Source organism: Hermetia illucens, chromosome 5, assembly GCF_905115235.1.
Source record: "Hermetia illucens chromosome 5, iHerIll2.2.curated.20191125, whole genome shotgun sequence".
Classification (NCBI taxonomy): domain Eukaryota; kingdom Metazoa; phylum Arthropoda; class Insecta; order Diptera; family Stratiomyidae; genus Hermetia; species Hermetia illucens.
Genome location: NC_051853.1, coordinates 62,328,157 through 62,352,128, shown reverse-complemented (window position 1 = coordinate 62,352,128; position 23,972 = coordinate 62,328,157). Strand labels below are relative to the sequence as shown.

Sequence of the window (23,972 nt, the reverse complement as noted above, 5' to 3'; positions counted from 1 at the left end):
TTGTTGCCGTATTTGATGGGGTTTCGATCGACGAAGCCAATTTCCATATATGATAATGCGACAGTTCATACGTCGAAACGAATCGCTTGCTGTTAATAAAGTACCTACTCTGGATTTGCCGTCACGTTCTCCTGAATTAAATCCGATGTAGTTCGAGACATTTTCTACGATTACTGCCAAAGATCAAGATATGTCCGAAATAAACACAGTGGTTCTATCATTAATAAACGCATTGTAAATATAAGTAGGGGAATCCCCTGATTAAAAGCAATCCATCATATCATTCCTCGCATGCGTGGAATATTTTCCCTTAAGTGGGGATCCTACTTTTCTCAATTTTTTTTGGGAAGAAAAAATGAACAGCTCAGCAAAATTTTTTATATATTTGAAAGCTTTAAAAATTGTTTTCAGTTAAAATATAACATTTGGTTGATATGAAAATTTGTAGAACGCCGCCCAGCTGGAGTTTCCCAATGACGTGAAAGATATAGCTCGTGAATCTTCTGCGAGCTGAAAAAATCGAATGGAATTTTCTTTATTGCGTTTTTTCTTCTGGATAAACTTTTTTAATTTTTTAGTTGGAAGAAATTTTTTTTAACTTTTTGGAGGTTTGGAAAAAAAGTATCGTTTTTCAGAAAAAACTTATAAAAAATGTTTTTCAAGAATTTTTTAAATTCAAAGTGAAGATAATTTAGTATTGAAGAGAATAAGCTTTAACTCATTCTAAATGGTGCATCCGTTTTTTTTTAATTACGCTCGCCAATTTAGAGAAATCGTAGAAGTGAAAAGCCTAGAAAATGAACTTCAAAGTTTTCGATAAGAAAAAGTAGTTATCCGCTAAACAGCTATTCTTGACCCATATAATAGTCGAACTTTACCTATTGTTTGAACGTCCGTTACCTTTCCAAGTAAAGAATTCCGGTGAGCATTGAAAAGGAGGCGAGCGTGCTGTAGTCTAACCATTCGGTTGGCTGCTTTTGGCCTTGACATAATTTTTTTGTGTACGAGTACATTATCAAATATATTGGGAATCGATTGACGCGAACAAAAATTTTCGACTTCTTAAAGCAAGCCCCCCTTAATTTGAAGCATTATCAGAAGTTTATTCCAAATCAAGCATTATCGTTGATAATTTTGCAGGCATCTGTTGATTCAGTGTTGAGCATTTCAGTGGTCGAAGAAATGTTCAAATGAGTTTCACCATATTTATAAGAAAATTGATTTTCAAATAGATATCTAGAGCTATTTTTTTATTTCCTTGCTTCTGATCGCGGCTAGTGAAACTTTTTACGCTAATGGTAAACACCAACAGTACGAAATTGTGTCTGTTTCTTAGCTAGCCTAGTGAATTTGTGCGGTTCCCCCCCGAGTTGTGAGATTGTTTTAACTTAGAAACTGCGCATTCAAATATTAATCCAATATGTCCTCATACCTGTTTTCCCTTTTATTACAGGAATCAATGCGAGAATCTGAAAATAAGAAACGCACTCTTGAGGAACAAATGGATGCTCTTCGGGAAGAGTGTGCTAAACTGAAAGCAGCCGAACATGTTTCTGCAATCAACGCTGAAGAGAAACAGAAGGCAGAAGCGTTACGTGCAATGTTCGATAGCCAAATGGATGAGTTACGTGATGCCCACACAAAACAATTGGCCGAACTTCGTGATGAAATTTCCGCCAAGCAAGAGGCTATGAACGAGCTTAAAGAGTATGTTTTTTAAATGTTTCCAAATTTCCAAGTATTAACGTGAACTTTTTAATTTTTCTTTATAGCATTAACCAAAAACTCACATTGGCCCATCAACAAATGAGCGCCGATTACGACAAACTCAAACAAGAAGAAGCGGAGAAATCAGCCAAACTCCAAGATATCATGTCAGTATTAACACGTGATGATAAAAATCAAACATCGATTACTACTAATAGTCCTACTAAACAACAAAAACAATTGTTACTAAAGCCACCGACAGCACAGAACTTTGATTTCTTCCGCGCTCAAAAGGAACTTTTCGAACAGAATCGTAACATGAGTAAAATTCATAAAGACATTGCTAATTCAAATATTCAACTTTCCAATGAAAATCTCAGTGCACCCTTTGAGTGTTATGAATCAATGTCAACGGCCGTAAGCACGACATCAACAAATAATCGCAAATTCCTTTCAGCAATTTTATCGGCATTGCCGACATTACAATTGCATTTGCTAATATCATTAGCAATGGTTATATTAACCCATCAGTGTCCACAATATTTAATTGTTCTATAAGAGGGGAGGATAATGCGGGAGAATCACAAGCTTTTACCTTGCTTTCATTTTTCAGTCAACAATGTTACTGTCGCTTAACTGAAAGGGTAAACATGGGAAACGGTAATGAGAGCAATTATATTCTCCTAACAATTTAGTGTGAGAATATAATACTGCTCTCATTCCGTTATTGATCTTCTTGGTCAATCTAAATCAGCACTTTAAAGCCATTTATGATAAAAGGCTAATGCGTTCTATATATTCGGCAAAGTACAAGTTGAGTTGCTATTTTGAATCTTCGCATCCTTGAACTTGGGTATTTTGTTTCATGTTCTTGATAGCCTTACAGTTTCTAACTAAACCGAATATGTATATACAACTAAACCACTTTTATCCGATTATTTTTATATCAAAACCGGAAACTTTAAATATCACCAGAAAAATTTAAAATTTCCACCCTTTCCACTTAGAGCTTTCTTCAAATTTTAAACTCTAATAATCTTAGATTGTAGCTTGAGCAAAATATTCTAGCCAATTTCTACTTACAATTTTCCACTGTCACTGCATTATCATTGTTAATATTGGTTTATGTGGCCTTAAACTATTGTTTAATAAGTAGAATTACGTACGCAAAACTTGACGCAGGATAGATTCTTTCAAGTTTTGCACTAGTATCCTTCTTTTCGTTTCTATAACCAAATACTACTTTAATTAACAGGAAACAATAAGGAATAGAAAATATTGATATTTTTGATAGACTTATATTCATATCAATGGTGTGATTGCTATTGGATATATACTCAAGCGCCAATATATGGCGGAGTAGAAGAATAATGTGTGTACAATAATTTAAGCAATATTCTATGTGCTGCTAGTATCCTTATATCTTTTCGCATAAGATTGCAATGGAAAATTATTGGAAATCTGTTGGGAAATTGTCATTTTATGCATGTATATTCGCCAGAGGCTGGCCTTCTGTTGAGCAGCAGTAGTAGCTCATACCTGAAAGATAAATTTGTCCAAAGTTGGAGCTACAGAAATCTAATTTCTGAAGATTTCAATGCGCTAAGGTTCGGACTTATCTGTTCTTGTTTTAACTTGTGGGGCATCATATGTTATAGCTGATGTTCTCATTAGCTTTTTCCACCATATGCCATATGCTGCCAAGTTATTTTATTGTATGTTTCTTGTTTACTCCTTTGTGAAGTATAGGGCACTCATCCCAGCCTCATTTTTGTGTTGCTTTCTCCAATTTGATTTTCATTGAGGTAGCGATTTATTTTCATTATAATCACACTTAATGCTGCCTAAGTAATAAGACTACAGCAGCGGGACAGCACAAAGATGAACACAAACATCCATGACCGATGGGGATTCGAACCCAGGGCAGAGAGTTTGAGTGATTGACCCTTAAACTACTTGGCCATCGCACCGATAAGTTACTTTATTAATCTCACGAAAATGTTATTCATCACGGAATTAAATTTCAAGGAAGGGCAACATAAACGTTTCCTTCGCACTCCCTGCCTGAAGTGTCAATAGCTTATTGTAGTCAATTTCCTTGACTCTTCTGCAGGAAGATATATTTGTTTCGAGTGAACCATGGCTCAACCAATCATGGGATCCATTGTCTTAAATATCGGAGTCACTTTAACATTCTGACGCCACGGTTGTGAAGGTGCATTATCCACGACTTGACCTTTGCTTTGGCAGCGCAACGATACAAGGCACGGCCGGTGATTAAAATTGCATTTTTTTTAAGTGACAAAAGGCTCCTATCAATTTCCTGACGTCTAGCGAATATCCAGCAAGTGGAATATCAACAAGGTTTCGAAGCTGTCTCAAGAATCATAAATAAGCCCCAAGACCGCGCCATAGATAAAAAAGCACCACTGGATCACTAATGGGCACAACAAAGAGCCTTATCAAAACAGCTTGCGATGTTTGAGCCCTCAAAATAAGACCCACTTCGGTTAGTTGCACGGTATGAAAGAGCTGCCTCATATTTCGGCGGATTGCACAGTGCGAAAGAGACCAACGCAGATAACTCTTGAATTGATTTGGTATAACCCGATCACCCAAAAACGGCAAACAATTAAAATGGTTAAAATCGTGCGGTCACTTTTCCTTTTCATCCTATCCGAATTGACGTTATCAAAGGAAAGACATCTAGTGAAGACTACCCACTCTTCATGGCAAAGAAACTAAAATAAACGAAAAAGCGTCAGGATCGAATGGTGGTATACTCAGCGAAGTTTCGCAGCAAACTCACCAACGCACGACTAGTTGACATGTGTGCTTTCATTTCACTCAGCCTCCAATATAAATAAGCTGAGTGTAATCCTGGATCTTAAATTAAATTGGAGATTGAACATAGAACTGAAAGTTAACAAGGCCTGTATAGTCTTATACGCCTACAAGAGAAGCTTTGCAAGGAAATTGTCTCCGGCCTAGGGCGATTCTCTGTATGTACACAGTAGTGATTTGTACCACCCTCATGTACGGTTCTATTGTGTGGTGCCAGATGAGTGAAAAGTACAGAAGAACGAAGCTTAGTAGCGTCCAAAGAAACGCGTGTGCAGATGCTACCTGCCCGGCAAATGCTCCCAATGTACTTCTACATTTCCTTTCCCTGGACCTCCATATTGTTTAGATAAACCTGGCTGATGGATAGTGAAGTCCTACGGCCATAGCAAAATCTAGTGAAAGGCGGTTCAGATATTGCAAGGCTATGACACAGCATTCTTCGCCGATGGAACAAAGATGATCTGTGGAGTCGGTGCGGGAGTTTTCTCGGATGAACAGTGTAGACGAGCCGTACGGTCCGCCATGCATAACCAATCTATTCAAAGTGGAAGTACTGGCGATACTGGAAGCATAACATGTTTTGACTGGCAGCCAAGCGGCCATTAAGGCTTTGTACACAGTGGGAACATCCTCCAGGCGGTACGCGACTGTTACTCGTGGAATCTACTCGCACTACTTAATAGCCGCTACGGCAAGGAGGATTTTCCCCGCTTGTGCCGTGTCAGACGCGTGCAAATGCATTCAAAATTGTGGCATTCTGCACGGGGCATTGGTCTATAGGAGACCATGACGCTAGACTCGGCATACCCTACAATTCGCATTGCCAAAGCAGCAAAAAAAAACAGAGAGAAACTCTCAGGCACTTACTCCCTTTGCCATTGCCCAGCTCTAGCCAGAGTCCAGCTACGAACACGTAATCGAGTCTTTGAGGACTTCAGGGACATCTCTAGTTGCAGAGTACGAGAGTTGCTTTCCTTCGTGAGTTGGCTGGACTCTAGCCCCTTGTTCTTACCGCCGCAGTCATAACTTTAGGAGTAAACAGCGCGCTACAGCATTAATTGAGCTCGTCGGAACAGCTACTGATCCCTACTCACCGCGGTGCAACCACCTGAGTTTATTTTCTAAATGTTGGGTGCTTTACCCGTAGAAAAAAGGGAGAAACAATTGTTTCAATCTGATATAAAGTAGATCCGGATTCAGGACCCCCTTAATCCTAATACGAAATTATTTCTGCGTCGACTGGCTCAAATAAACCCGGCGATTATCGCTCTGAGTATAATTTGCATCCATGTGTTGTTTGTGAGGTGAGGCAACGAATTATTAATCGCCTCTGCTTTGGGCAAAACTATCAGTCATCGTTAATTGATGATGTCTACCACCCTTTTTTGTTTAGAATGTGGAGTGCTATCACTCTCTGGTTGCGAAGGGGTCAAGCCTACCATGGTTGCATGTTTGACTCAAGGCATTCTTAGAGCAAAAAGAGGGAAGGATACTTGGACTTTTGGTATTTGCCGCTAATCAATACCACTACATGCTTGCTGGCCTAGTTCCAATCAATGCATTTTGATCCAACAACTCCACAACCTTAAGGCGATAAAATATGATTAGAAACACCGAAATTTCTACATTGACTAATGCCCAGAATGATGCACTCGCCTATGCATGGCCGTGGACTGCTTTGTCAGCATTGAAACATGGTCTCCTTTCTCTGTGAAGGCACTTAAGGCTCTTAGGGCACCAAAAGACTGTGGAGATAAATCAATCTTATGACAAAATAGCGCCAGAAATGCTAAATGAGCTTAGGTTACCTTAACTTTAGAGGTCTAGACAACCAGAGATATGTGATACTTGAGAAGGGGTTATAAGTTTGGCGGGATTTTTCATAGCATTCATTCATTAGAATAAGTTGAAATTCCAATATTTCAATGATTACTCATTCTCCATTCTCCAATTGTAATAATCCTCTGGTTCTTATGTGGACAACATAGGAACAGTTGAAGGAACGAAACTTACGTATTTCCAATATTTACAAGAATATTTGAGAAATACTAAATATATTTATTTAATATATCAAAACATCAGTCATAACACAGCCTATTTGTACTCATTGCCTAAACAAGCTTTTGTGTGTCTTTTAAATCACGCATTCAAAATGTGGATTTGTTCAAACAATTTACCTGAAAGAGTCTGGATTAAATGGATGGACCATAAATCATGCCACGTTTCTTTGAATTCGAACAAGTTATTCGGATATAAAAATACCATCCATCTGAATTATACTGGGAAGAGAGACGGATAACATTTTTTGGATATTGCTAAAACTGTCTTAACAGTCTCACATGTTCTATATCCAACTAAAATGCGGCAATTCGTGCCACTCTTCTCAATATAAAACGGCGGATAACTTCCAAACCACTTCTAAGATATATAAAATTGCTTTTTTTGTGATGTCGTGCCGCTACAAACCATTTTTCAGTACCTAAAAACTATTTGACATAAGTCTGCTTTTCGTTGTCTGTTTAAAACGTCGGTCTCGTCACGTTTTATTTTAGATTCTTGAAAAGACATACGCTAGAAGAAATCAAACCAAGTCTTACTAATTTTTACCCCAATTATATGTGGCTTTACGAACAAGTTACATTCAACATGTAAAATTGATAAATTGAAAATTTTGTCTTCTAAATGACTACACAGTTGATATATAAACCGTGGGTAGTCATAGTATTACAATAATTGTAAGATGGGAACATGTGTTTTGTTAGCGCTACATTAACACGAGAAATTCTCGAATGTACAAAAAACGAAAATTGTTGGATGCAATTATATTCGTAATTCCAAAACAAAAGTAGATGAAAAACCTATTATTTTGGTGATATTGAATAAAACTATGTTGTAAATCTAAATCTTAACAAACAAAAAGATGATTAGTATTAACAGCATCATATAGAGTTGAAAAATAAAAGATATTTTCTGAAAAATTTAACACATGTTCTCAATTCTCTTGAATGCCCATCATTGGTTTGTTTTTATTACGAATTAACCATTGATTTTGTAATTTGAGTTCTTCCTATTTATTATTGTAAAATTAATTTTTATTTATTATTTGGATCAATTAAGTTTTCAACCATGGTTTTTTAATCAAAATTATTCCTATCCCACCATACAGACTTACAAACGAACGCCGTGAACAAGCACGTAAAGATCTCAAAGGTTTGGAAGATACCGTTGCAAAGGAGCTGCAAACATTACACAATCTTCGAAAATTGTTTGTCCAAGATTTACAGGTACAAAGTTATTTGCTTCTCGTTTTATTTCATTGATTCGAAATTTTTGCTTAAATTGATTAAATTAATTTTTGATCCTTATACAAAAAGGAATGCATGCATTATCCGCAATGATAAATCTTCATTTTCAAAATTCGTAATTTTTTAATTTAATTTTTTTTACTTTCATTTTTTTTCTGTCCTATCACGATGAAAACTTTATTCACCCAAATTCATCGGTTAAAACCAGGCTCGTATTAAGAAGTCTATCACCGCTGAAGATAACGAGGACGATGGCGGGTCATTGGCGCAAAAACAAAAGATCTCATTCTTGGAAAATAATTTGGAGCAATTGACAAAGGTGCATAAGCAATTGGTGCGTGATAATGCTGACCTGCGATGTGAATTACCAAAACTAGAGAAGCGTCTGCGTACAACAATGGAACGAGTCAAGGCTCTAGAAACTGCCTTGAAAGAGGCCAAGGAAGGTGCAATGCGTGATCGTAAACGCTATCAATATGAGGTGGATCGTATTAAGGAGGCAGTACGGCAAAAGAATTTGGCACGACGTGGACCACAAGCACAAATTGGTAAGTGGCATTTTTTTCTCTTTTGATATTCGGATACAATCCAACAGTTGTATGAACCGTATTTAAAACAATAGTAGCGTCTTCTATTCAGGATTTCCAGGAGTTGAAAATGGAAAGTTTTCCATACTTTCAATTCTCTAATATTACTTCAGGGGATTCCAAGGTTTTACTTCTGTTCTCTTCAATACCTAAAAATAAAAGATGGCTCAGTTTTAATCTCTCGATTCTTCTTCCTCTAAATCGGTGCTTCTACCTGTTGTAGATACACGGCTTGACTTATTTGATAGCTAGTCTAAAAGATGTGGTTTATCGAATAGGAGGTCCGATTTTTTAACATTACAGAACATGTTAAAATTAATATATATGTATGTATATCGTAGAATAGACAATGTGTAGTTCTTTGTGAAAATTTCTCCTGGAATAATAGCTTGGGGCTTTCTTTGTATATTGCGGCGGAACTTGCGATTTTTTCATCCATATAATTCGGATTTTACAACAAAATTGTTAAAACTATTGTAGGCCTCTCCGGCGGCTTCTCTCAGTGGAATCGTTTAAACACTTTTAGTCGCTTTTGTATGTAATTTAACTATCGCTAAAAGACAAATCAGATGATTGCTCCTGTACGAAATTCAAAAGTTAAATGCATATTTACAAATCATGCACAAAATTTATTTTCCGTGGGTAAGTAAATAACTTTCTTATTGTGTTAACAAAAGGGAATGTTTTCAATCACCTTTAGTACTTTATTTTGAAAGGACTCTCGCTTATTATTATTTCGAAGTTAATAGAGGTCAACTTGATAATTGAACATTTGTTACGAATATTGACATCTAGTTCTTCTGGGGGCCGCGTCATGAATCTTAGTCATTCTACATTTTTTTAATTATGTCATCTGAACGGTACGTTGTGATTGATGCATAAAGTCACATTGCCGTAGTAGCTCGCAATAGCTTAAGTGATTGATCAATGATCAAAAGACCACTCTGAGAGGCCGGAATCGACCTAGAGCGAAGAGCTACCTCAAAAATATAAAAATTTGGCGAAATTGGCCGTGGAGGCTCGCCCGCAAGTGTTCCGTCGACACGCGTGCTTGCTAGCCAGGCTCGAGAAAGAGGGGGGGGGGGGGGTTGTCCTTCGACCCTTTCAGGAGTATTATTGATCCACACGCGCAATCGAACCGCTTTTTTATGTTTTGTGTAAAGAAAAAGGTGGGACCTGTGAATCCCGAGGATTGTATCGAATGAAAGGTCTCAATTAGTACTTTCCGAAGCCGATATTATCATAGTTTTGGCATTGGTTACAAAGGGGAGAAGTTCGGAAATCCGAAAATGGACAGTTATTTCAGGCACCCATTTTCAGAAACTATCCAACCCAAATATCTGAAAAAAATATGTTGATCCATGCACATGGTATCTGTTGCTCAAAATATTGTCCATACCGACACCTGTTTAAATAAAGTTGGTAATTATATATTACCCTATTCATTATAAGTACATTTTTTAGAAATTGTCTGGTAACCTCCCTTAAGTTTATCTTAGAATCATCAACTTGCGATAATATAAGCTATGCTAGAAAGCATGATACTACCAAGTTTGGTGGAAATCTACAGAGTTGTAATAGGTCAAAGCTGTCACTTTTGTGCAAATATCTCGCATTCTAAAACTTTAAATGCCAGTATCATAATAAAGTGAATGGTCTGATAAATTAAATGCATAAATCTTACGAGCTAAGTACAAATGGGACAAATGTCCATTCATTTCATTTTTAATTCCAACTTTAGCTTGTGTTGTTATTTGCGATAGATGTGTGCGATGTATTTGTTTGGTTTTCAGGTTCCGGTGGAGACCCATGCATCGGCTTAAAGACACGTGAAGTTTTGTAAAGTGACACGTTCAGTTTCTCGAAGAGCCGAGCATGCACGTGTCGACGGAACACTTCAGTGGAGATTCAATATTTGCGAGGGATGACTCTGCCCGCTTAGTCGACTCCGGCCATTCAGGATGGTCTTTTGATCATCGACCAATCCATTCGGTCATTACAATTTAGGTTCTATTTGTAGTCTTACTGTCGGAATCGTTGCACCTCCTTATACCTTCTTAGTCTTTATCACACACAATCGTATAAGATCTTGTAGTTCTAGCTGCGTCTTCAAAACGCTTTGCGGCTCTGCTCTTTTATGGTGCTTTCATCTAGATGCAGAACCAAGGTTTAATTTTCCTCTTGAAGGTCTTCAATTTATCTTTCGCCAGCTTTAAATTCCAAAATCTTGCTATTCATCGAGAGCGTGTTATTTCTCCATAAGTAATCTCCAAATCTAGTTTTGAGGGTTAACAGTCGGTACTGGACCCTTGATCGCCGTGTACCTGTTTTGCCGAGTAAGTAGAAACTCCATGTTTTCTGAATCCGTCGATTTTGCTTCTGGATCTTCTTCGGGGTTTTTTTCTGGTACGGTCCCTTGGTGTTGATGGGCATCCTGGTTGGTGATGTCATTACTACAATCCTTTTTCTAAGTGCATTACATATATATAATTATGTAGCAATCTTTTTAACGAATTAGATATTTTTAAAGTATGGGATATTCGCCCGAGAAAAAGAGTGGTCCGTGCACTACCGGGGAGTGAGCCACTTTCTTTGTATTATTTTCTAGCCTTACGTAGGATTCGAATAATATATACGTTTAGGGTTCATCACATATGAACAGAAACTTTTCCAGTTAGTGTACTGAATGAATCGTCGATGTCTAAGATGCCCATCAAGAGTTGACAATACAACGTTAATGAAGGGAAGAAATTGAAACTAAATATTAAAGCAAAAATTTGTGCTGAACTTCGCAAAACGTATAAACTGTAATAAGAGTGTAAAATTTTACTTTTAAGATTGTTTTAAAGTCGATCTGACCTTATACTACAAAGCGTCCAATCAAAGATATTGCGGAAGATAACCGATTCTCCATGGTATGTAAAGAAGTTCTTTCTAGACTTACAAGGAACCAATTCCCAGTGATGAAATTGCTTATTTATTACAAAGGTATAAGCCATGGAAGAAAGTAAAGATGCAGCTGAATATACCAGTAAGCAATCAACAAATCACAACCACTGCACACCCCCAAATCCCTGATGTTACCCTCATCTAGCTCCGCAGTCTTATTAATTTTGTTGGAATATCGGGTTCTCTCATCGTCATATACAATTTATACAACTTATGGTCACATTCCTACAGGTTTTTCATCGCTTGTCGCAGAGAGAAAATCTAATCTGTTGTTGATTTGCCTGGAGTGGAGCCTCGTCGGAATGGGCTGATGATATTCTGGCTGCATGGGGGCTATCCGACCTAACAAGATAACGGATACTATATTTGGTATTGAGCAACGTGATATTTCTATAATTGCTACAATGCGCGATATTTCCCTCTTTATATAAGGGACAGATAATGCGTCGTTTTCAGTTATCAGGTATTGATTCACTTTCCAACACCGTGAGCATAAGTTGGTGAACCGCTTGGTGTAGTGGGTCACCTCCTGGTGAATTATGATTTTTTAATTGCACGGATTGCTTCTTCCATGTTTGGTGGTGGCAGCATTTGTCCGTCCTCTTCAGTTGGCAAGACCTCCAACTGGCCGATATTCTGATCGCTGAGCAATTCTTCAGAATTAGCACATCGCTCTACGGTCGAAAATCAGATTTTATCCTGCTGACTTATTGGTATATCTTCCGCGCCTAATGCGATTGCTCCCTGTATTTTTTTGAGTTCACAGACCTTTTGATTCTCCCAAGCTTCCTTTTTATAGTCAGGGTCAGCTTAGTCAGTCTTAACAATTGAGTCGGAATAGCAAATTTTCTGATGTCCTTTTACAGTTTTACCCTGGCTATGAAATCAATAAAAAGATGAGGCAACTGATGGTCATATTCCAACAGTTTTACCATATACTTTCGCACAGAAAACATCTGCTTTATTGTTGATTTGCCTGGTCTGAAGTCTCTTTGATATGCGGCGATATTCTCCTTGTACTTGTCAAATGCCCAGACTAGTTGGTTTTCTCCGTCCTCCTTCTTTAGCCTGTTCAGTCGCTTCTACGTTCTACGGAGTTTATGCTAAGTTTCTGCACGTGCTCGCATTGTTTTAAGATTATTACATTGAGTGATATGCACCATTCTTGCGTTCCGTTGCTAGCTTACAATCATCATCAAATCTCGAACATGTTTGTGGCTGTACCAATGATAGCGTTCTTCAGGTGCTTCGCCCCCAGGGCATTTGATAGCTAATGTGCAGCATCCATTTCCCCCTTGTAGGTGTTACGAAGGATTTTATTTTTGAGAACGACTGTGTATACTCCCTCCTGATTGTCGGAGAGAATTTGGAATGATGTCGTTACTCAGGCCCGAAGCAATATACCGATGAGATATTAATCCAAGTTCATATTGGCGCCCTTATATGTTCTGTCGGTCATCAAGGGTGAGAAGTGGAGGAATTTTTGTTTGCGGATTTCTTTCTGTGGAAGCCATGCACTTGACACCACTATTTCCTACGATGCTGTTGGTCGGATATTCCTTACTCCGTTGTAAATGACCACATTTATCCAGTTTTGGATACCAACGCATTACCTGTATATTGGCTCCCTACCTACTTGGCTGCTGAAATCTCCTAGAATTATTTTGATGTTATGCCTGGGACAGCCTTGGAGGGTACCTTCCACTGCCCCGTAGAAAGTATCGATTCTGCAGTCTCCTTGGTGGGGGCATGAACGTTTACGACGCTAGTGTTTCTGAATTCGCTTCGCAAGTGCAGCCATTCGATTCCCAAAAGTGAATACTGATGTTATTTGTTCCATGGAAAATTTTGCAAATTGGTTTTCTTATTTCGCTAAGGGTTACATAGTAGTATTTCTTATCCAGTTCGAGGAATCGTGACAAAGAGTTTCAGTTCAGATAGGATCGTCAGTCTTACATGAATCCTCAACCTGATAGAGAAATTGGCACATTTTTTTCGATTTTAGGAACAGGAAACTTACCTTTTTTTTCGTCTGCAGCTTTCTGTTAAAAATGAACTCTCAACGGTTGCCATTTGGAGGTAGCGATATGATTTAGTAACAAAACTGTTGGTGTTGATTCAATTAGTTTAGCAGACCGCTTTATAGTGGCCTGCAATCCACACTTTCGTCCAGAGATTTATACTGTCAGCTTAATTAACTAGCTTACAGAAAAGAATAACCTGAAGTGTTCCAATTTGCTTACCTTATTTTCAGTCCCGTTTTTGTTTGACTTGTCACGCCCTTGATCAAAATAATAATAATTGTTGGTGCGACAATCCAATTGGATCTGGGCATTGAAGCGTGTAAAAGCACTTCCTCCGGTACACTAGGATCAATGTGGTCAGCATAGCACTCATCCGTGATTATTATTTTGAAGTATTCATTCACAGCAGAGTCAACTGGTAACCGACAACTAGTCAAAACCCGAATCCCTCCGCAGCGAGTGAGATTTGAATGGAGGCATTTAGCTACGATGGTCTAGCCCTGTAACCACTAAGTCATTCGAACATGTTGCTTTTTGATCAATTTCGGAATTAATTGAAAAAATTGGAGTACAATATACCAGCACTTGATACAATCCTCGAAATATTTTTTAAATTCGGGGTTTAGTATGTCTATCAGAGCGCCCGGAAAGTCTATAAAGGCAATATCTATGGTAGAAAAAGAAGACGAGGCAAACCCTGCCTAAGATGGAGCGATGGCGTAGATCAGGACGCCAGACAGCTTTTAGGGATATCGAATTGGTGGACTTCGGCGCAAAACCGGGATGTCTGGAGTTTCTTGTTAAGGCAGGCCTAGACCGGATACCGGTTGTTGCGCCGTTTATGATGATGATCAGAGCAATTAGGTGGCTTTGAAATGGTATTCGTTACGTATTTGACAGAAAATTGATGGCATTGTTGCGTTATTGGGGCACAAAATCCACGATTTGTTTAGCCACAAATACAAACCTTTTTGTTTTTGACAGATTGCTTCCAAGTTTTGGTATTGAACTTGTGAGTTGGGTTATCCTGAGTATCTAAATAAAATGAGCAAATTCTTTTCTAATTTGGGGCAAATCCGGTATATTTATTGCATTTCGATATTTCAAGACCCAATTTCTCCCTTCCTCAGTGCTCGTTACTAACTGACTCCGGAAATGTCAATATTGAAAATATTTACCGGATTTGTCCCTAATTACAAAACGATTCAAATAATACCTCTCGTTCACTAACTGTTCTGACAAACAGTTATGATCCACAAGACAGTTATAATCAATGAAAACTACGTGGTATTTTCGATCTCGGCTCATTCGCAACACGCCATTTGTTCACCTGAATAAACTCACATCTTGTTGTTATGCAGCGACTACGATTAACATTATAAAAAATAAAGCACACAAACGGATATAGTTATCACAGCGTCACTTTCAAAGCTGTTGAGCTATGTAGATATTATCACTAAAAAAGGTGGCTACCTAACAAATAAGCAAAACTTGAATCGGGTTAGTAAGAGCACCGCAAGGAAGAAGTTCCGAGAACCTTTTGATTAAAAGTTGTGTATTAATCGCCACATAATGGTACTATGTGCACTTTCCTCCTGAGCCTTTTTCGATTGCAGTTGAGTCCACTAGAAGCATCTAATTTTCTCTATAGTCTCCTGCATCTAAATGTTTAGGTAGACATAGCTTTCAGATTTTTACTCACCCCCTCGAAGATTGGAGATATCGAATTCACTTTTAACTTTCTACGTATACATATATGTTTTAGACTTTGTTAATACTGTAAAAACGTTTTTTTTTTCTCTTACAGCAAAACCCATCCGAGCTGGTCAGGGGCATATAGTGGGTGTACGAGGTGGACAACCTGTGGGTGCTAATCCAGTCATGTCACAAAACTAAATTATTACCTTCAAATAGTGCATAGAGAACGAGATGTGTGTGTGCAAAATGTACAATGCAAATTCCGCTAACAATCTCGCGATATATTGTTAAACTGTTTCAAACTACATCTACATATAGACAAAAAGGTGAATTTAACGGAAAATACATAAATATATAGAACAAGCAAAAAAGAATTTGATCTATTAGGCACTGTCTCTTAAAGAGTTTCATCCGGACATACGTTGTTAAAATATTCATTTTTTAAGGCTTTTTATTTAAATTTAACTTCTACACGTTTCTACAGTGCAATTACTTAACGAAAAGAAGAACAAAATAGTTTTGTTTTTTGTTTTTTCTTCTTAACAATTCCCATGTGAGATGAGAAATTATATTATTCATCAATGATATTTGAAAACGATTCAGAAAAAAAGATAAAAAATACATTTTCTAGAAAAGATTATACTTAAGAATATAAGCATTTACAATTTAATAAGAGGTGATTAGTTTTGGGTCAATAAAACAACAAAATGTTAATATTTTACGAGCTTGGATCATGAATGCGAAAAAGAAGAAAGAAATGTTTCCAAGGCTGTTCAGTGATGATTTCCTTTTTATATTGTTTCCGAATTGAATTTAGAGTGATCGATTGTCCCAAAAATTATAATTTTTTGTAAAGTGCCTTCGGTACGTGGGATAATATTCTCTTTTCTCATTTGGAAAGATTTGGTTTTCGAACGTGAATGCAAAACAGAGCGGACAGCCGCGCATGGAAATCAAAATGGTTTGGTGATAATTTTCAAAATGCTACCCAGAACCTAGTTTTCTTATGTTTTTATGTTTTATTGATGTTGGATCAATAAAAACTTTAAAAAATTGTAGGAAAACGTCACAGTTGGAACGTAACTTTAATAAAACGTAGTATGAGGAAATCTAAATTATTTTTACTTGAAATTGTATTATATAAAGTGCTTTTAACGCTTTAAAATGTTCGCAGTGCTATTATTGCTAATTGAAACAAAAGATAATATATATACAATGAAAATAGCTGTCAAGTCATATTTAGTAAACAAAACAATAAAAAAAAATTTTGAATAATGTCTCTGATGTCCACTAGACGAAAATTTATCCGTAAATAGACCTTTTCAACATTTCGATGGAACAACTAGAAAAACTGACAGAAAGAAATTATTGAAAACAGAGTTCTTATTCCAATAACTAGATTAAGGCCTGTCTGAACACCATTATTAAAACTGAAACTTTGAAACTGCAGATCATTTCTATAAATTCAATAGAGCGAGTATCGAATGTTAACTTTTCTTTGACCCATTAATTTTATACCCCATAGATTTGTAATTAAATGAAATTGTAGAAACATATTACACCGAAAATAATGATATAAAACAACTTATAATTTATTATACACAAATGTAATGATTTGCTCCACATTTTTCACGGAAAAATGTCTAATGCACCCGCACTTTTCATCATACTTGACTTTCAAATTAGAATATTTTTTTATCATACGAATAAATTATTTTTATAATTAAAAGTACTTGCCCCAATCAATTTCCCCGAAGATGAGTTTTATTTGAAATAAGTTTCCCTCATCCCCTTCGCTTATATTTAATATATCTGGAAGTTTGATTATTGCACCTTCCCTTAGTTATATAACTATAATTATTTAAAATATTTCTAAATGATAGCTTCCTGTGACTTTGATTTTATTCACTTTAAAGAGCATAGTTTATATCTAATTTCTAGCATTAGCCGCAAATTAAATACACACCCACACCTAGTAGGAACTTCGTAAGGACAATTTCTATTTTGCAACTAAAAGTAAATATAAATTTATAAAAAAGAAAAAGCATATTCAAAAAGTAATAATACTTTCCGTAGCTAGATAGCTAGGCGTATGTATACATACACATTTAATTTCTATTTAATAATAAAGTTTATTTTTTATTATGACAAAGCAAATTCAATGTCTTCGTCTTTATTTATTTATTGATTTTTTATGCTATATATACAAAAATATGGAAAAAAAATAATGTAAAGAATCATGGAGACGTAGGCAACATTCAATATTGATCGATTTTGAGATAAAAAAATACCAGATCCAAATTAATGATTATAAAAAGTATATTTTAGGACACAACCTTAAAAAGAGAAAACGATAAACATGATCAAATCAAATTAAGTGTACGTGCTACTAAAAAATGGAAATGAGAAAATTATAATACTCTGACCAGCCTGAAATCAGTTTAAAACGAAACATTAAAATTGAAATATACAGATAAATTTAAAAGGGGAAGGCTTTGAAGTTTTTTTTTTTGTTTTGAAGATTTCCTCGGCCTCTTTCACGGGTATCTAGTCAAGTCACAGTCATATTGTATTTGTTCACGTCAGATTTTATATTATTTTATGTGCAGCGCGCTACAATGGTCAATTGCCGCTGAAAATGTTAATCGACGATTTAAAAGAAGTAGGAAGGGAAAACAAAAGGCAGACAATACAAATGGACTCGGACAGATAGGGTAACGACTCTTGTTATTTCCTAAGCCGATTAACGCCTCTCAGTTGGTAGTAAACTAACTTAAGCAGCCTTCTGTTATCTTACTACACCAGATTGGCATCTCGTATAAACGGCTTTCAGGCTAATGTTACAGCTGCCTCCGTCCCGATAATCTTGGCAAGGCTGCAATCACATTCAAAACTATACATCATTAAGTCGGCAGTGCAGATTCATTTGAGTGGACTCATTGCTACCGCCTGATTCTGGCTCTAAATACAATATCATTAGGATTTGTATCAACCCACGCGTGACCTCCCTGCTCGCATAGACAATCACAGGCATTTAAGGTACTACTGCCGTCGAAAGTGGTAAAAAATACACAAAGTTCGAATTTTTTTTCTCATATTTATCAGCTATTTTACGGTATATCACAAAGAAACTTTTTGCCAGACATTATTTGAGCTTTCAAAAGTAGCAAAATGTGTTTTCCCTTTTTAAGGCTTCGTGTAAAACAAAACGCCTCCATATTTAACCAGTTTGGAATTACACATCGGCTCCTGATGCGACTTATGATTTTTAAGCCAATAGATTGAACTGACTGTTTCTTCAATACTTTGTGGTGGCAGCATTTGCTCGTCGCCTTCAGGAGGGACCTCCAACTCGCCCATATTTTGGTTGTTGAATATTTCATCAAAATAATCAATCCATCGCTCCAATATGCCCATTCTGTCGGAAATTAGATTTCCTTCTTTGTCTCGGCAGGATGAGCCTTGAGGTGCATAATTCCTCATCCTGCTCACTTGTTGGTAAAACTTCCGCGCCTGGTGCGGCTGCTCCCTGTACTTTCTGAGTTCACAGACCTGTTGGTTTTCCCACGCTTCCTTTTTCCATCTGTGAAGACGCTTCTTCGCTGGACGGGGTTCGTGATAGGTGGTGGGCGTGCCCGCGATCTTTGAGAATGCGACATTACTCGGTATGCAGTATTCTTCCGTTCGGTTGCTAGCTCACATTCATCGACGAACTAGCCGCTCTGACTTTTCTTGCGGCTGGGGCCAAGTATGTTTGTGGTCGTATCAATGATAGTGCTCTTCAGGTAATTGTGAAGATCATTTGTTGATGCATCATCTCCGGGACATCTTTTAGCTGCGGATATTGCAGCATCAATTTCGCCCTAATAGGTGTTACGGAGGGATGTGTTGTGAATGGCTTGAGTATTCGCTCTCACTTGATTATCAGAGGGGATTTTAGGTGGTGTTGTAATTCGAGGCCGGAGCACTCTGCAGCGAGATAATGATCCGAGTCTATACATATAGGGGGTTCTGACATTCATCAAGGCTGAGAGGTGACAGCGCTCAATCAACACGTGGTCAATTTAGTTGAAATTGGTCCCGTCTGGAGAGATCCACTTATGTTTGTGGACCGCTTTCCGCGCAAATCAGCAACTTCCAACAACCATTTCGTAGGATACTGCTAACTGAATAATTCGCAGTCCATTATCATTGGTATCTCTAGGTAAACTCTCATGAATGTAAAAAATGGCATAATGGAAATGGAGGAACTCCTGGATCGATAACAGGAAACGAAGAGGAAAAAGGCGTGGATCTGCTGCCATGGACACAGCAAGAAGAATTCCACGAGGCGATTACCAAACCGACCGATCAGTGTCGAAAAAAGACGAAAATTCAACAACAACGTAAGTTGAATAGCGACGGCAATGACTCCACTGTAGCAAAGGAGAGGTCAATTACGACGGCAACATTAGCGCCAAAGGAAATGAAAAGAGGCAAACGCCGATCAGATATCATTCTCATCAAGCCGAACAAAGGCGGATCTTTCGAGGAAGATTTCCCAAGAAGTTCACAACAACGTCAAATCAGAAGTCGTCGGGATAGACGTTAAACCTATCCAGCGAACTTGACTCGGCGATATACAATACTTGTCGAGCTAGGATCGAAGACTGGTTTCAACCCCTCACACTGAACGAATCTATGTCGATTTTTCGCCTTAGGCGACGACATTCGAAACGCGGCAACGAAAGTGTTAGTCGGAGGTGACTTTAACGTCAGAACCCTCGAATGGGGCTTGCCTCAACCAGACTCTCGAGGCACACAAATTTCGGAGGTGGTTGCAGGAACACTATCCCTGACGTGACCTTTGCTACGAGGTCCTTAATGATAGGGGTGCAACGATGGAGGGTACTGGGAGATTTCACAGCCAGTGATAATCAGTACATTCCCTTTGAAGTGTGAATCGACTCTTACCAATGTTCTGACGTCCGGCAAACACATACCGAGTGGAACATCGGAAAAATCGACGTTGGAAAATTTGTAGAAACTCTCTCAGGAGGGTAAAAAACGACAAGACAAACTGCAATTGAATCGCTAGTCCAGGGAGGTCACCTGTATATTGATGGACAGCTGGAGTTTAAAGTCTACGAAGGAGCTGCCTTAGACTTCGGCAGATTGCTTAACATGCAAGAGTCCAAGATAAGGTAACCCTTAGATCCGCAGAATATAAGTGAGGGAAGAAGGAACTCTCCCACGAAATCAGATGATAGAAAGCACGATGCTGGCAGGAGTTAATCAGTGACATTAACAGGAAGCCATCGAGCCTCGGATATAATCTGGTTACCGCTGTCGATGAAAGGGTGAGCATCGAGGAATACCCACCCTTCCTCGTAAAGGAACTAGTAGGAGGCGGTCCTGTCCATGAAGGACAAAAAAGTTCCAGGACCGAATGGTATTCCCTGCGAAGTGCTGACACTTGTATGTTTGTAAGTATAGGCCGGACTTGCTACTAGCGGGTTCAACGCATGTTTAACAGTGAGCGTTTTTCCCCCCAGCTGGAAGGTTGCGAGGCTTGTGTCGAAAAGAAGCGCAAAGTCGGCCGCGCTGTTAGCGTACCGTCCTCTCAGTATGCTGGCACAGCGGGGAAGCTGCTTGAGAAGCTCATCAAGCCAAGGTTGACTGGCACAAGAAGTGCTGCGGGAGACTACTCAGCAACACAATATGCTGTTAGGGCCGGCCGGTCCACAATTGACAAAATCGAGAAAGTGGTTCAAGCCTGAGATACACAGTTGCCACTGTCGACGAATGGTGCTCCTTGTGGCATTAGATGTAAGAAATTCCTTCAATTCTGCAAGGTGGTGAGACATGCTTGAGGCACTGGAATATCGTTACCTTCTGTAGATAGTTAAAGGACCGCACCCTTCTCTATGCGACCCGGGAGGTCAAATCGAGAGTGGCTCAGGGAACTATCCTTGTTCCGGACCTTTGGAACTCCACTTACGATAATTTCTTATGTCTCGTAATGCCTGAAGAATCGCATTTGGTCGGACACGCGGAGATTGTTGTTGCGGTAGTGGTTACCGCACGCAAGATTAAACAGACCCAGCGCACACTGGGAATGTAACCTAGCCTTATACACTTCCATGCTCATCCTGCTGAGACAAAGACGGAAATCTAATTTCTGACAGAATGGACATATTAGAGCGATGGGTTGAGTATTTTGATGAACTGCCCAACAACCAAAATAGTTCAGCTCACTTCGGATGCAAGGTTTCTGAATATGTCTGTGAATGGGCGCTAAACAAAGTATAAGAAGTGGTTAAAATGGTCAGTTAGGCAGAATGTGGTGTTAACTTGCATCCATAAAGTATGTTTGCACTTTACTCCAGTCATAATTCATAGAATGGATATTATTGTTACCTTCAAAATCGACTTTTCTTTTTTGATTTCCTTGAGATCCTGCCTCCTTGACGGTCACTTTATAGTAAGACTCCAGACTATTTCGACAGAGTGAGATTCCCAAATATCCCTATCACGTAATCTTATATATATTTACCAATAATTGGTTTAATTTTAAAATATTTATATCATATCCGTGAAAGCGAGTTGTTGTAGCCGTTGGAGGCCCGGGTGCGTGAGCACTATGTCCGCTATTGTTCATATTATTGCAAAAAATCTACTACAAACTCTACTACATTCTAATGTCACATTTCATCTCCGGATTTCTCCAATTCTTCTTTTCGTCAGTCTTGTTCATATATGGGAGGGAAGTGTAGCGAAGTACATAAAAGAGCCTTAACCTGTGCCTGAAGTGTTCGCTTCGACGAGTTCTAGTTGTGTAGTTATAAGGTAATATGTGCTTCCTGCCTAATTGTATCTATCCTTAGAGTTAATGCAAGACACTCGCGAGACGCTCAAAACTGATAAAAATCCATGTCGACCTGCCCAAAGTGAGTGTGAGTTCGAGTGGTGCCAGTCTTTCGGTTGTCGGGCGGTAATGTAAACAAAAGTGCGATTTAAAGTCATATTTTCACGGAGAATTCGGCTTCCTTATGGAAAGATGATTAGTTGAGTGTAATAGTTTCAACCGGGTGCGTTAAAGGAGCGCGTAAAATCAGGAAATTGTAAGGGCGGTGCCTCCGAAATAATTCTATTTATAAACAAGTGTGAGCTTAGTGCCAGTGAGGAGGCTTCCATTTTACTGCCGCCGTCTCGCTCGACGTCAGGGACAACCCACACAGAATTAAGATTTTCTTTTTGTGAAAATTCAGGTAGCTTCCGCCGTGAACGGAACATCTGCGAGCTAATTTTCACTTGCAATCCGTTGGCAATTAGATTTAGGTCAGTGCACGTTGGCCCGCTTTGTCCCTTTACATAAACAATTGTTCGGGTGAGTCATAAAACACTAAAACCAGAAATAAAGAAATGCAAATTACTCCGCTCTGACGGAATCTCGTCACTGGTTCGGGTGACTGCGAGATGATTGAAAATATTCGTCATCAGCGTTTTCCTCGTATTCTTGCTTACATTTAACTTTACTCATCAATGTCGGCAGCGCCTTCGTTGCGGCCACTATGGTCATCGTCTAGTGAGCCGTATCACGTCGTTATCGTTTATTTACTTTCCCCGTGACGAGTGGTGATAAGGCGGGCTGAAGGGAAAACTAATCAGACTTACCTTTTCACAAATCGACCCCCTACGCCTTCACCATTCCATCGAAATTGGCGCATGAATGAAATCATCACCATCAATAGATCACCTGTTGGAGCTGATAGTGACCTTCGCTTCCGAAGCATGTTATCCAAAAAAGAGTCGAATTTCAGTTCAGAACTGCTAAGTCGCTCGTCGATAGGCCTTAATTGAAGATAGCGTGACTGCTGTATCGATTTTTCGGTCATTCCTGGAGTTGCTATCAGTGGGCGCTTCCGATTTCCGTTGAGCTAATGGACTTTCCCATTAAAAATGATTTAAAATTATTTGGGATGGAGAAGGCCGCTCAGCGCAAGTTACACTAAGTTGATAAGAATTTAAGTTAAGCAATGAAGGGAAAAAACACGCAAGCATGTACACAAGTTGCACCGTGAGTAATGTCGAATTAGCAAATGAACGAGTGACGAAGAAATAAAACAAGTTATTTTCGAATGCGGTAAGCGCATATCGTTTCCCATATTTTTCCTGTTCGTAAGATTGATATACTCTGTTGCCAACAATTCTTTGTTAAATCACTATTCCAACTAGCTTGCTCGGGGTATATTTTGATTATTCATACCCTTGGAACATCTTTTTTCCCTACCCACAACTTGGGTTGTTACGGATGTCCTGCAACAGACTTCTGACTATTTTTATAGTGTTCCTATTACGATTATGGCTTTCACTATCGCAGATAAGTTTTCTCATCCATTCATGATCGTTATGATTCTTTTCCTCTATCTCTCCCGCTTGTACTCAATTCCACGCCAAAATTTCATTCACCCACTTGCCAATTGAATCGACAATCATGAATCATCAATAAAGCCAATGATGCTATTTCAATATTTCAGTTTTTTTTTAAATCATCTTTGCGGTTGCGAAGTTATTTACATAATTTTTATTCTAAGCGGAATATAAATAATTTGCCATCAGAACCTGTGTGTCACCGAACGAAACCTTTCTTAAATGTCTTCTAAAGTGAGATCAATAGTGTAGGTTTCCCTTCTGTTCGTGCAAGTGACTGCGTGAGTCTCTTTGTAACTGTTAGGAATTTTTAATGATGGCGACAATACTTTTTTTAAATATATTAATTTTTTTAAAATCAGTTGTATTCAATTTTAAAAGAAGGATTACACGAGATCACTTCAATCCTTTTGTTCTATTCTACGCCAAGTCGTCGGCCATCTTGT

At 38.4% G+C, this 23,972-nt stretch overlaps 2 protein-coding genes across 5 annotated transcripts in view; both read left to right on the top strand.

Annotated features, from left to right (window-relative positions):
* LOC119658240 (kinesin heavy chain) overlaps window positions 1-17,605 on the top strand; it is a 53,427-nt gene extending 35,822 nt beyond the window's left edge. The window contains exons 5-9 of the mRNA XM_038065518.1: window positions 1,454-1,707; window positions 1,773-1,874; window positions 7,718-7,835; window positions 8,065-8,404; window positions 15,224-17,605. Coding sequence (XP_037921446.1) covers window positions 1,454-1,707; window positions 1,773-1,874; window positions 7,718-7,835; window positions 8,065-8,404; window positions 15,224-15,312 — 903 coding nt within the window. The 3' untranslated portion in view covers window positions 15,313-17,605. The remainder of the gene's footprint in view (window positions 1-1,453; window positions 1,708-1,772; window positions 1,875-7,717; window positions 7,836-8,064; window positions 8,405-15,223) is intronic.
* A 4,203-nt stretch (window positions 17,606-21,808) lies between these two features.
* LOC119656668 (integrin beta-PS) overlaps window positions 21,809-23,972 on the top strand; it is a 39,830-nt gene continuing 37,666 nt past the window's right edge. For 2 of the 4 annotated variants that reach the window (XM_038063149.1, XM_038063146.1), the window contains exon 1: window positions 21,809-21,942. The gene's annotated coding sequence lies outside the window, so the exon portion shown is untranslated. Of the gene's footprint in view, window positions 21,943-21,983; window positions 22,218-22,277; window positions 22,484-23,972 lie in introns of those variants that run through there. The other 2 variants (XM_038063148.1, XM_038063147.1) reach the window with 2 other exon arrangements.